General features: G+C 49.4%; 1 protein-coding gene across 14 annotated transcripts in view; it reads left to right on the top strand.

Annotated features, from left to right (window-relative positions):
- The window catches only part of Fbrsl1 (fibrosin like 1), a 91,541-nt gene that overhangs the window by 46,712 nt on the left and 30,476 nt on the right, over nt 1-14,353 (top strand). For 9 of the 14 annotated variants that reach the window (XM_042268140.2, XM_076561193.1, XM_016002591.3 and 6 more), the window contains one exon: nt 6,797-6,826. The exons of the other annotated variants lie outside the window; for them this stretch is intronic. In XM_042268140.2, coding sequence (XP_042124074.2) covers nt 6,797-6,826 — 30 coding nt within the window. The remainder of the gene's footprint in view (nt 1-6,796; nt 6,827-14,353) is intronic. 14 annotated transcript variants of the gene reach the window in all.

Here is a 14,353-nt window from a genome sequence, read left to right as displayed (position 1 = left end):
CCTTCCATTGCAGTCACTGAATGGAGGCCTGAGAGACAGGTGTCTATACTCTGGAGAACAGGGAGATCATACTTGGGCAGGGTTGTTCTGCCTGCCACCTCTTGGTCTCTGATTGGCCATCATCTTGTCTTTAGCATGTGAGAACTGGATAGCAATGCTTGGATTGCCTGGCTTCACCCTAAACTAGCCGTCACCAGCCCTGTATGTGCTTCTACTAGATAGAACCTAGAACCTGGTTCTGGGCCCTAAACTAAGTTCCCAGCCTGTGCTGGCTGACTTGCCACAGCAGGTTCTTTACCCTCTAAGTCTCCAGTTAATCTCTGAAATGGACAAGTAAGCATGGAGTGTTTGGCTCCAGTTCCTACCTTACATCCAAGCACCCACACTCTGTACCCCGTCCTCAAAGATCCATCAGCTCCAAGGGCTCCAGAACACAAGTGGGGAAGAAATGTGTGGAGCCAGCTATCAAGTTGTGGGGTACCTGCTCCCTCAGAATACCAGGCAGCCATGGGGAGGATCCAGTTGGATCTGGCTGCATGGGGTAGACACACTGGCCTGCCAACTCACTTCATCTAGGTGGGGATGGGAAAAAGTTTCACTGATTTACTCTCAGAGGTGAGCATAAAAGTGAACAGTGACCTCATCAACATGACCCCACATATTAATCCCAATCTGGTCATCAGAACTTTTCAGTGCTGAGCTCAACATATGACCTCCTCACTAGCCACCTATAGTCCCATAAAGGCACCCCACATTGACTCATGGCTCTTTATTTTAGCTGGATTGCTAATTAGAACATGCACAGAAGGCAGTGAGCCTCTTCCCACTCCATACCTGCAAAGGCAATGCATCTCCTGGGCTGGGCTGTGTAGTCCTCACTCCCATTCCTGGATTCTTCTTAGGCGGCTCCTACCAAGCCACAGGTTCCAGAGAGGAGTTGAGGAGAAAAGCAGGGTGCCAAGAACCGTGTGTGAGGTCTGGCTTCAGCATATACTGTGGGACATTCAGGCACACAGTACTCATGTAAGATACATGTGCACACATTCAAGGGCTCGTGCCTACCATAAAGTTGCCACATGCACTAAATACACAAGGTCTGTGTGTCAGCAGGAGCCAGTGGAGCACCTGTATGCTATGCTACCGTTGCATGCCTCAGGCAACCTGTACACAGCCCAGTGGCACCTTTGGTACTCAATGCCCTTGTAGCTGAAACCCTACCCCATTCTTGGGCCAGGCTCAGTAGAATGTCCTGAGACTTTCTTGTACATACCATGGCCATTAAAGCTGCATCTTCTGATGTTCTGGTTCCTGTAGTCTGTCTAGTTTGTATCTCCTCGGGCCTCTGCAGGCGGCAGTGCCATTGGAGCATCTTTTAGCTGGTCAGGAGAGCCAGGCCTCCTTGTCCCAATCAGCCCTGAAGTAATATTGCACAGCAGCTGCACAGCTCGTGCATGGTAACTGGGCAGAGACCCAACCTACACTTGGCACTGCCTGAGCCTCCTGCAGCCCTGCTGTGGCCCAGGTATGGTGACCTGTGGGAATCTGGGGAGGCCTGCCTCCTGGTCCTCTCTGTCCTCCCTCCTTGCTCCACATGGTGGGCTTTGGGTTATCACCGGAGTAACTCTGGCTACAAGGTCTTTCCTCATGAATTTTGTTTGAGTGGTGAGAGACAGTGGTGCTTCTCTGAATACTGTTGTAAGCTGTAATTACTGTTCACACAGAGATGAAAGGACAGTGTTGCTCCTGCCTTAACCATGCTGACTTGTGTCTCTGTAGGAGTGATAAGTAGTTCCCACCCCAGCAGGCAGCTGACCAGGTTTCTAGAAGGAGTGTAGGAAAACCTGGATGACGGGGGAACTGTCAAGTCAGAGTGGTCCATGTGAGGGGTGGCTGCAAAGGTGAACAGGTGACAGGAAGGAATGGGGTAGCTTCCGTGGGTAGAAGTGGTGATTACTTTTCTAGTTGTTGTGACAAAACACCTAGCACATTCACTTAAGGAAGGGTTTATTTAGCCGTGAGTGGTAGTACACACCTTTAATCCCAGTTCGTAGGAGGCCGAGGCAAGTGGATCTCTGTGATTTTGAGGCCAAGGCAGCGGTAAGGAGATCTCTGAGTTTGAGGCTAGCCTTGTCTACATAGTGAGTTACAGGACAACCAGGGCTATTTAGAGAGACCCTGTCTTAAAAAAAAAAAAAGGCCAGGCAGTGATTGTATATACCTTTAATTCCAACACTCAGGAGGCAGAGGCAGGTGGATCTCTGTGAGTTCAAGGCCAGGCTGGTCTATAGTTTCTGGTCTAGTTCCAAGACAGCTAAGGCTACACAAAAAAACTCTGTCTCGAAAAACCTAAACAAACAAACAAACAAATAAATAAATAAAATCATGGGATTGTGCTGCTCACATTCAGTGAGGCAAACACATCCTAAAGTATATCTCTTAGGCAATTCTAAATCCTGTCAGGTTAACCTTAATTATTGTGCTCCCACTCCATATGAACATCATTCTACTCCTGGTCCCTAAAGTATCATGTTCATCCAATGTAAAATGCATATAGTCCATCTCAAAAGCTGCTCAAGGTTCATTGATTAGGCTAGGCTGGCTCCTCCATATCCCCAGGACTGGTCACAAGCACATGTCACCACGCCTGGCTTTTTACTCTTTATGTGTGTGTGGCAAGTAATTTACTGGCTTCACCGTCTGCCCATTAAGGAGGTGTCTCCTTAAGGATACTAGTTTCTTAAAGAATGATAGCTGTTTCTCTATGCTTCTGCACCTGCAGCTATAATGGTTCAAATGCCCTCCGAGCCAGACTGTACCTTCTCCCTCTTTCCACCCCACTGGCTGTTGTCTGTCACTGTGACCTGAGCAGGAGCCATGCCGCAGCCTGAATGCTGTGCTGTCTTGAAATTAACTCCACCAAGTGAATCCTGTCTTGTTTCAGTCAGCCTCACTGAAGTCCTCAAGACATAGGCAAAATGCAAACAGAATCTTTGCCAAAATGTTACAAATGGTTGCTATCCCAGTTTCTAGTAGAGGCCTGCTCTTCTCTGGAACTTAATGCCCTTAGCTTCCACAGTTTGTATTTCTTTTGGTATTTTAGTCTTCTAGACTCCTACCAGAATGGCCCATTAAGTTCTGCTTAAATCACCGGGCAATGGTGGCACATGTCTTTAATCCCAGCACTCAGGAGGCATAGCCAGGCAGATCTCTGTAAGTTCAAGGCCAGCCTGGTCCACAGAGTGAGATCCAGGACAGGCACCAAAGCAACACAGAAAAACCCTGCCTCAAAAAAAAAAAAAAAAAAAAAAAAAAAAAAGTTCTGCTTAAACCATTCATTCTATGGCTTCTCTATCCTACAGCGTCAGACTCTTAGACATACCTCCTACAAACCAGTTCTAAGGGCCTAGGAACCATATGGTTGGGTATAGCACAGCAATGGTCCCACTCTTGGTTCCAATTTTCTTAGTTATTTTGTTGTCGCTATGACAGCACACTTGGCAATAGCAAATTACAGAATTTATTTGAGCTCCCAATTAGAGGATATAGTCCATCATGGTTCGGAAAGTGTGGCAGCAGGATCAGGAGTCAACATATGTACATGTATATGCTCAAGAAGCAGGGAGGGGAATGCTAGTGTTTAGCTCAGTTTTTCCTTTTCTCTTAGTTTAGGACCATAGACAATGGAAAGGCGCTACCTGTATTTAGGGTGAGCCTTACCACCTTGATGAAACCTTTTCAGAAATGTCCTCAGAGGCATGCTTAGAAGTATGTCTCCTAGGTGATTCCAAATCCTGTCAAGGTCACAAGATGAAGCATCAGAGTGGTGATGGGGATGGGAAAAGTAATAATGATGGTGATGGTGTTTTGGTTTTCGAGACAGGGTTTCTCTGTGTAGTTTTGGTGCCTGTCCTGGATCTCACTCTGTATTCCAGGCTGGCCTTGAACTCACAGAGATCTGCCTGCCTCTGCCTCCTGAGTGCTGAGATTAAAGGCGTGTGCCACCACCGCCTGGCCTCACACATGTCTTATACTAGGTATCCAGCACTGTCCTAGTGTTGTGTGTGTGTGTTTTGTGTATTTATATAAGTCACAATACATTCCTGTAAATGACTCACCATCCCTGTTTTACGGGAAGCATAAACTGAGGCGCAGGGAGGTAAATTGGGGCACAGCATCACTGGTAACACAGCAGTAAAGCAGGTATCTTTAGAGCCCATGTCTTGATCTCTGGGTATATACACCTGAAATTTCTCTTTACACAAGAGGCCTGTCCATGCCAGCACTGGGGCCAGGCTCTCCAGGGTCACTGAACATTGCTCAGGCTGCTTTCAGAAGGTAGATGTGTCTTTTTTTTCCCTATCTTGCCCTAATTAATTGCCTCACTCAATTCTAACTCCAGTTAAATGTTAAGTCAGTAGTACTTAATCACACGACTGTGTTTATGGTCCTGTCTACATATTGCTGATGATGTAGCACTGTCTGACAATATAAGATCTGGGTGTACCTTCTGGAGGGTTCTCTCACTTGGCAGACACCATAAGCTGCCCTTTCTCAGGTTCTATTGCTCAGCCCTGCTAGTCTGGCTTCAGACCTAAAACCATGGGACAGTCTGTGACCAGTCTAGGTCTGTGAGTTGCTGTTCTGGCCATAGGATCTGGTGCAGGTGGGGTCTGGGTCTGAAGAAGGAACAGAGGACAGTGCTTGCAGGTGACCCAGTTGTCCTCAGGCTGCCCCACTGACAGACATGCCACGCAGGGGTCTGACCCTGCCGCACCGACAGTTTAGTGATGTTTGATGGTAAGAGGCCTGATCATGGGGCCTGGCAGCCCAGGCAGCAAGGTAAGAGGGAGGGACTGTTAGTCCCCACCCCCAAGCCACCATCTCCACTCTGCCTGCACACATCTGTCTCAGTGACCTGGCAAAAGACTACCTTGAGGGCCTCCTCATGCCACTGGCACTGTCCCATTCCAGAGGCACTAGAATATCCTGGTGTATTTGGCTCCACTCACCTCCATGGCTGTTTCCCTCGAAGGTCACATGAGCTCTGTTACCCCTCCCTCCCCCACACTCATGTCCTAATTTGCAAACTCTCCTTCATAACACAGAAGCCCTGTTATGCGCTTCTCCCAGATCTTATCTACCTCACAGTGGGAGGGTGCCGTAGTTTTGAAGGGTCAAGCCTAGTCCTTGCTGGATCTGGGAGGGGCCTAGTTGTGTGCACAGCTGAAGAGCCACATGTGTCCACACTCCAGGACAGGGTGGTTGACATATCAGGTATCCTGCATATCAGATATTTACATTACAATTCATAACTGTAGCAAAATCACAGCGATGAAGTAGCAATGAAATAATTTTATGGTTGGGGGGGGTCACCACAACATGAGGAACTGTATTAAAGGATCGAAGCTTTAGGAAGTTTGAGAACCACTGGTCTAGGAAATGATACCTACCCATGAGCTTAGCATCCAGAGTCTTAGTGCCTTCTCACCCAGGCCGTGGCCCACACTACATGACTGGACGGAGAGGTCCATGAGCTGCAGGTCTGAAGACAGCCCACCAGCCTCAGGAAACCTCCACATGTCCGTCCTGGCTGCCTGGCATGTGTCCCTGGCATGTTGTCCTTGGGCTAGAAGAGAGCTTCAGTTTCAGTGAGCGGCTGGTGAACACATTTCTATCTAACTCTGAACTTCATCATTGAAGACATTGTGGCCTTCAGATGGGGCAGTGGAAGGCAGTATAATTTGATGATGTGTATTAATCAAGTTGAGTACAACTTATAAAGCCAGTACCACACACGTCTGATGATAGCCCAGTCTCCATCTCATGTGTCTCGAGATTTATTTTCAGCAATATAATTCATTTGACATAAACGTATCATAATTGCAGTTGCTAGCAAGTTTCCCCCTTTTTTATTTTAGAGGAAACTGCATTGTTCTCTAGCAGTGTGTCCTATTCAAATCTGCTTACTGAAAATGGGAAGCAAAGATTTGTTTTCTTGATTATGACAATCTTGAGTCATAAAGATTCAAGATTGAATCTTGAATTCAGCTGTCCTCACAAATGGGTCTCTTACAATCTGACTACCCCGAATTCCACCCTGAGCATCCTAGGTGAGTCCAAACTGAAGGCCCATGTCCTCTGCTCCTTACACTCACACTGAGAGGAGCTGTTGTCCCTGCTTTACAGAAGCATCGATTGAGGCCCTGAGAGGTCAAGGGACTTGTCAAGGCTACACAGCAGAAGTGTGATCTTTTCTGAGGCCAGAGCCACTGGATGGGATGCTTGATATCTCCAGTTAAATTCCTGGTTCAGACCAGGGGAAGGAGCATGAACTGGGTGTCACTGTCTACTGGCTCACTGGCCTTTGTGATCCCGCCTGTCTCCTCTGTACCCCATCTCATCTGGGTGTAGAATGGCTGTTGTGTGCGGCTGCTGCCTGGCAGTGAGTCTCCTGTGTGGTTGTGGCCTCCTTCAACCTGGGCCCTCACAAAAACTCTCCATGAGGTGAAGCCTATGGGGTTTCCTGGGATAGTTGAGTTCATCTGGACTGGGTAAAACCCCTGCACATTCCCCAACATCACCGGTCATTCAGAAGCTCCAGGGTGTGGCCTGGTCCTAGGGGATTGGAATCTACCTATCCTGAGACAAGCCAGCCCTGTTCCTTTCCATCTGTCCCTGCTCCTTTCCACTGTTCCTCCTGTCTGAGGTGTGGCTAGGAATGTCCACCTGTCCCCCTCGTCTTGTGACCCTGGTAGTATGAAAGGCACTGACTTACTTCTCTCTCTCTGACCCACAGTGCGACAGTGAAAGTGGCGTGGATGACAAGGTGAGCCTGGCTTCTCCTCCCTTCCTTGTGGACTGACCTGGGGTACCCACTCCACCAACCCTCACTGGAGCAGGGCAGGCCCTGAAAGCTAGGAAGAGCCAGCGTCTGGGAGTTCTCTCTATGAGACAGGCAGTATAAGAAGCTTCTCCCTGGCTGGGCGTGCCTGCCATGGTAGTGGCACGGGCATCCCATCAGTAAGCCTCAGATAGGCAGCCATTGTTGAGACACTGATGGAGGTCACCCTAGGCCCTGCCTGGCCTCGAGGAAGATAGCAGGGCTTTTGCTGAGCAGCTTCAGGTACCTCCAGGGAGGTGATGTGGGGACTGTTGGTCACTATTGCCTTCTACTGTTCAAAACAAAATGTCCCCATTAATCCAGGGTTTGTGCTGCTCAGTGCTTAGTATTGGAGTAATGTACTACCACCGAAACTTCTCAGCAGGGCCCTTCTGGGTTCTTGAGCCCTCCAGGTAGCACTTTATTACAAATGGTTGAGGAGTCTAAGGTCAGGAGGGAAGGGACTTAGCAGAGGTCACACTTATCAAGTGGGTTGGGGCTGCCAGATGCATGGTCCTATCTTACTGGCTTTGGCCTCTGAGCAAATAAGGCCTAGCCAAGAGAACTGGAGTGCAGGTAGCCTGGGTTGGATATGGCAGTCCTGAATGTAGAGGAGAGGACACAGAGGAAGAAGGTGTGTCCCAGATACAGCATACAGGGAGGGGGATAGAAGTTGGACTTGGGCTCTGGTTTGAGGCAAGCTTTTGTGAAAAGGGCTTTGTATGTGTTGATCTTAAGGGTGCATTAAGGGTGTCTTACTTCTTTGGTGTCTGCTCATTCATACTTTATTTGGAGTGCAGGGCTCCATGGAGCCACATCTGGCCTCTTGGTAGGCTTTGGGTGGGTTCAGTTCAACTGGCCCCAGATTGTCAAAGGTACATTAATAGGACCCAGGGCCAGGCCATTCTGGCTCTGGTGACCACACACCAGTATTGTCAGATTTCAAGTCCCTGTGCTGCCTCCACTGTTTCCCTCTGTGGTGCAGGCTCTCCTTATAGGTCACTTGAACAGAACATGTCTGGGAAAAAAAGCCGTGGAGATCAGTATGTCCAGAAGGAGCCAATGGGGCTCAGGGTGGGAGGCCTGTGGGAAAGGTGGAGTTGTGCCCTTCCCTGTCTGGAGCCGCTGCCTCTGCTGACAGAAGCGTTATACAGATGTAACATTTAAATAAGCACCTGGGGAAGTGCTGAGACTGCAGGTCCCTTGGTACCACTTTTAGTATAAAGCTAACTTCTCTCTATAGCCCAGAGCTGCTCAGAGCATATGGATAGGAGGGAGATGGGAAGGGGTTTCGAGCTCCTGCTTCTTCATCCTGTCTTCTAGAGGAAACAAATCCATCACCCACCTGAGAGCAGGTAGCAAAAATGGCTAACTAGTCCATATCATTTCCCCTAACTACTGTCAGCAGCCAGAGTTGACCCTGAGTCTCCAGGATGCCTGGTCTGCTATCTAGTGTTATGCCCCACGGCTATACCCAGGCCTCTTGGGTGGGGTCCCAGAAGGACAGTACTATAGAGTCTTCAGAGAGGTCTACACTGGAGGGGCTAAGTGGGGCCCTAAGGAGAGGTAGCTGCCAAGGAGGGTGGGAGAACACACCTGTCACCTTCACTCACCTCCCTCTGAAGGGGAATAAGCCAGGGTCTCAAGGGGAGGCAAGGTGGCACCTGTCCCGTTCCACAGTGTCTCTGTTTTGTCATTGTAGCAGTGGTCTTAGTGAGTCTGAACTGGTATATGCAAGGGACACAGAGCAGCCAGCAGAGTGAGTGACCTGCTGCTCTGGGGATTTCCCTTCCCATGAGCATCTGGGGTCTCTCTGTGATGGCTACATGGGTCTGTCCTGGTGCCTTCTACAGAAGAGAGCCATGGGAAGAAAGGCCCAGAGGTATGACAATGATATATCTCATCCCTCAGGTGGAGGCCAGAGAGGAGAACTTCATCCCTGGCAGTAATTTGGGGCCCAAGAGCCAGTGGAGTGGGAGAGCATAGGCCAGGAAATGAGTGACTGCTGGAGAAACCTGGGGTCTATGGGAAGGCAAGACCCCTGACCTGAGGTTCCCTTCTAGGGACCTTGTCTACTCTCACATCTAAATTACAGGGAAGTTGTCACCCTGTAGCAATCATGATCGTCATTCTTGTCACTCCTGAGGCTACCATCCCTGATGGGTCAATGCATAGCAAAGGGTTTTGTGTGGGAGCTGCCTCCTCCCAGGTACCCCCAACAGCACGGGTACAGATCATAGGCCAGACCTCTCAACTCCTGCTAAAAGAGGGATGCTGACTTCCTGGGTTCTGGGATCCCGAGTTTGGGGGCTGTGAGTCAGAGTCCAGACCTGTGTTTCCCTCCTCACAATGCTAGATTCTAGGTGGTCTCCTTCTTGGGCATAGCTTTACCAAGGCCAGGTTTCCTACTGAGAAGCCAGTTAGGACTAAGTCACTGCTGTAACAAGAGCTTCAATGATATATATAATCAATTTATTAAGAGGTTCTATGGGGAAAACAGACTCACTGATACAAAATAAAGCAATTGCCTCTTTGTCTCCCAGGGAAAGATGGGTAAAGCTCCAGACCAGGTCTCATGTCACATCCTTCCACGTCACATTGGCAGGCAAGAAGCATCGCCTCTATCAGGCCAGATAGCCCAAGGTCATGGGCAGAGAGAATTCCCATTGCACACTGCCCTGTTTTTGAGGTGGCGATATCCCTATCTTTTCAGCACAGCAAGAACTTGGGAGGGAGCGGCCTTTCAGCAGCCCATATTCACTGGGGATCCTGGAACTTGTACTTTAATTGTCGTAGTACTGTCTCACATTCCCTGATACATGTGGCTTGGAAGCAGTGAACAGGGTCGCTGACCCTCCGTAGGGCAGAGGCCGACAGATCTGTTAGTTTGAGCCCATCCCGGTCTGGTCTACATAGTGTGTTCCAGGACAGCCAGGGTCATAAAGAAACCCTGGAGTGAGGTGGGGATGGAGTGAGAAAAAACACAGTATGTTCATTTTATAGGAGCCTTGGCACTGACTCAGATAGGCTTAGCCCTATAGTGCCAGGAAGAGGAGACTGGACATGCTGGTGGAACTGGACAATTCACCTAGATAAGATGGTCCTTCTGTACTCTGAGCATCTTTCTTCCAAAGCTGACAGAATCTGAATTTAGTACTCTAGTACTCTATGTCCCTCCCCCAGGGATAAGCCTGGAGCTCTGCTGCAGGTCAGGATGCAGTCACTCTGGGCAAATTCTTTCAAGTTGACTTTTTACCTCTCTGTTTCCTGAAGCTCAGCAGCCCACATGCTCTACTAGCCCTTTACAGGGTAGCTATGCACCTCCACCCACCAGGGCTACACTCTACTGTGGCAGCTGGCAGTAGCTCAGGAGTGGGCAGACAGATGGCTCCTCCTCAGGGCTGTGGCTGGTGTCTAGCTGCTTTTTTTATTGGAAAAATATGGGTGAAAAATTGTGTGGGGGCTCATTAGGCAGCCCAATTAGGTCCCGGCTGGCTGCCAGCTCTGCCCAAGTGGCCCTAGCTGCCAGCCATCTGGCCAGGACTTCTCCCTGATTCATGTGGCCTCAGCCCTGTGGCCAGCCAGCCTCTGGGACTAGTCTGCGGCCCATTTGTGGATGTCCACTAGGAGATGCTCCTTTTACCCTGGCCATCAAGAAGGCCCTTCCAGGGTAAGTAGACCCCATATGGGTCATCTTGTAAGGGAAAGCACAGGTTAGGCACAGTAGTGGAGACTGCTTCACTCCTGGGGTGACATCCCTTCTAAAGTGACTTCAAGGGTATGATGTGACTGAAGCCTGCTGACCTCTGCTACATACACTGTATATGTCTTAGGTTTCTATTGCTATGATAAAATAATATTTAGCTTAGAGGTCACAATCTATCTGTTATCATAGGATGCCAAGGCAGGAACTCAGGGTAATCATCTAGGGGCAGAAACTGAAGCAGAGAGCATGGAGGCGTGCTGTTCACTGGCTTGTTAACCATGGCTCGTTCAGCCTGCTTTCTAATACAACTCTGTGCCATTTTCCCAGGAATGGCCCCACCCACAATGGGTGGGGCCCTACCACATCAATCATTAATCAAGAAAATGTCCCATAGGCCAATTTGATGGAAGCATTTTCTCAATTAAGGGTTCCTCTTCCCAGACAACCCTGGCTTGTATCAAGCTGGCAGAAAAGCCATCCAGCACAGTATACCTTGGGCTTTGGTGATGAGTCCCTGAATTGGGCACCTCTGGGTTCCAGCTGTCTGGAGCCCTATTCACTTCTGCATGGCTACTATTATTGGACTTGGTATCCAGGAGTCCCACTAGGCAGGGGCAAGGGGTCCAAGGATGCAGGGGCATCTACCACTATGTGGCAGGTACTTCTTGGACCCCAGACAATCCCAAAATATCTCTTACTTGCCAGCTTTGTTAGTAGGCAAGGCCTGCAAAGGTCAGAAACTTCCTGTTGTGAGTAGGGCCCAGTGAGGTGATATGATTAACAGAGAGGTGAGGGAGGTCAAGGGCGCTGGGTTGTAGGTGGCAGGTGACAGCTCAGGTGGGCGAAATGGCAGGTGTGTGTAGAAAGGGAATGTGGGCATGTCTGTTCTGGGTGCCTGGTCCCCACTTCAGAGCTTAGCAGCAGAGCCAGTATGGAGTGAGGGTGTCCTGCGAAGGGCACAGGCACAGTTTCTGGACCACAAGAGTATTATAGGATCCTACTGTGCATCTCCTATGTACAGCAGGAGGCTGTGGTCCAGAGTCACTGCCACTCATGTAGAGTTGGCTATTTGTCTCCTGGCTTGGACAGGCTAGAGAAGAAATGGCTGTCCCTGATGGATGTCCCAGTGAATGGCAGCTTTGTGTCCTCTTTCAAAGCTTGCTGGGCAAATGTTGGTTGCAAGGCTGAGTAGACCCTATGGCCACCCTTACCCCGCCAGGCAGGTTCCTATTATCTAGTGATGTCTTGGGCAAGATCTACTTCCCCTCTGTGCATGGAGAACCACTACTGGCCACAGACACTCACAGACCCTCTGCCTACTGACTTTAGGGTCTCTCTAGGTGGGAACACCTGGATGGAGGCCTATAGGTCTGGTCCCTACCTCGGGGCAGGAGAGAAGTGAGTCCAGCCAGCCTCAGGTAGGATCTCCAGGCTACAGGGCCGACGGGGGTTGGGCAGAAGCTTCAGAACCAAATAATGAGACCTCAAGGCTCAGCCCTGGGTTGGATAGATAGGGCTGGTCACTGGACCCAAGCCAATATTGCCCTTGAAGGCTATGGCCTTATATATGAGGCTACAAGATACATTACAAAAATTCCATGATGGGGAAAGAAGATCTGGAATGGGCTCAGAGCCCACGGCTACTTCAGGGTACCCTAGGGTGCCCAGAGGCAGTAGTCTGGCATTTGCTGGGTTCTCTTGGTGCTGACTATCACCAGTTTTGGGAAGTGTCCTGGCTGCTCTTTTGTGGGGTCACTGAGAAAGGAGAGTTGTGGGTGGTAGGGCTTCCCCACATAGGCATGCTTATACATTTTCACTTCCTGATACAAGGAGGCATCTTGATTCCCCTCAGGAGCTGCAATAAACACCCTTATAATCTGACATGTCACAGGACTCTTGGCTGGGTTCCACCCCAGAGAGGTGAGAAGTGCTGGCAGAAGTGATATCAGAAACTGGCAGGGTGAAGCCAGGCATGTGGCAGATGCTTAGAATCTCAGCCTTTGTGTGGCCGAGGCAGAAGAACTCTAGGCCAACTTGGGCTATATAGTAATGTCCTGTCTGAAAATATAAGAGCCAGGTGGTGTTGGCACATGCCTTTAGTCCCAGCACTCGGAAGGCAGAGGCAGATGGATTTCTGTGAGTTCAAGGGCAGCCTGGTCTACGGAGCAAGTTTTAGGACAGTTTAGGTTTTTATACAGAGAAACCCTGTCTCAAAAAAACCAGAAAAAAAAAAAAAAAGAAAGAAAGAAAGAAGAAAAGACATATTGTCAGGGCAAACCCAAGTAGGACAGAACAGGTGAGAGGCATGCATATACAAGGTAGCTTGCATATGGGCATATGAATGCAGGTTATTTAACTGGGTGCAGCCAGAGTCAGAAGCTAAATGTTCTGCAGTAGTTTTCTTTCCTGTATGTACCCACCCCCACCCCAGACCATACACAAAATGTGGTTTTTGTCTTCAGCCCCCACCAGGGGTGACCACAGGCCACAGGGACCTCAGGCTTCCAGGGACTCTCCAAACCTGTTTCCTTGCCTGAAAAATGGAAATAATGGGCCAGCTGTGAGGCACTGACAGTGGCTTCTGAGAGGCTGGCTAGGAAGGGCAGCTCTCCCGTGGCTGATAGTTAGCGACCACTAACAAACATGCAACTGTATTCAGCTCTCTCAAAGAAGCAAGCGGCTCACTTTTGGTAAGAGAGTCATATATTTTTTTTTCCTAACAAAGCAGTGTGGGACTGTATGGCTGGTCTAAACACTGACCCCATGCTGAGCACTGAACTCAGCAGCTGATGCTCTCCCCATACAGGAACCCAGCAGCCCAAAGTCAAGGTGCTGTCAGGCCTGTCCATCTGCAGGCTCTGAGCTTACTTAACCCCTGCCTTGCCCAGCTCCAGGCAGCTTCAGGATATCTCTGAGATGTGGCTGCCTCCCCTGTGTCTCTGACCACCTTCTCTTAAGAACACAAGTCCTTGTAGTGCCTCTGCTACAGTAATTTTCAAAGCGTAGCCTGTAGGCCACAAATGCCGAGTGGTGTTGGGGCCACCTGTTAATGGACATTTTTAGGCAGTACTTTTTGGCACTTGATACACTGGTAAACACCACTCTCCTACCCTTGGCCCAAGAAGCCACCACCATCCTCAGATATTCATGTCAGAGCTACAAGACATAACCATCAGCTTTCCAGATCCCAATACCACCACACTGGCCCATTGCCACTGCTGGAGAACGCCACTGTTGTGTAGCCATACCTCATAGTTCTTTGCCCTGTGGCCTCAGACTCACCTGATGGCTTGTCTCCACAGACAAAAGGGAGCAGCTCTTGCTTGGGGTGTGATCCTACAGTGTTAGACCCTCAAGGAGGCCCAGTTACTACCTATAGTCAAGTAGAGGTTGGGGTACCATGGAACTGTCAGAGACATGACCCCAGGTACTTCCAGCATCCCCGGTTCCAGGTGGAGCCCCTCACTGACAACATCTTCCCCTAGAGACGCAGAATGATGATGGATGAAGTTATAATGTGAATTGTTGAACCATGGGTTTTAGATAAATGTGCCCCAGTACCACCGTTAAGCCCCAGTGGGGTATAGATATTTGGTGTGGAAGCCTGATATTTGATATCAGTGTTATCTCTGGTGGCTGTCTTTATTTCCCATGATAATCTATTCCCACTCCTTCCTTCCCAATTTATAACCTCATTAAACCACTTATATCATAGCTACTTTCCTTCCTAAATAAAATTAGACAGGCCTGCCCCAAGTTCTGAAAGT

The sequence above is a fragment of the Peromyscus maniculatus genome, chromosome 23 (assembly GCF_049852395.1).
Source record: "Peromyscus maniculatus bairdii isolate BWxNUB_F1_BW_parent chromosome 23, HU_Pman_BW_mat_3.1, whole genome shotgun sequence".
Classification (NCBI taxonomy): domain Eukaryota; kingdom Metazoa; phylum Chordata; class Mammalia; order Rodentia; family Cricetidae; genus Peromyscus; species Peromyscus maniculatus.
The sequence above is the reverse complement of the archived record's forward strand: the minus strand, read 5'-3'. Positions and strand labels throughout refer to the sequence as shown.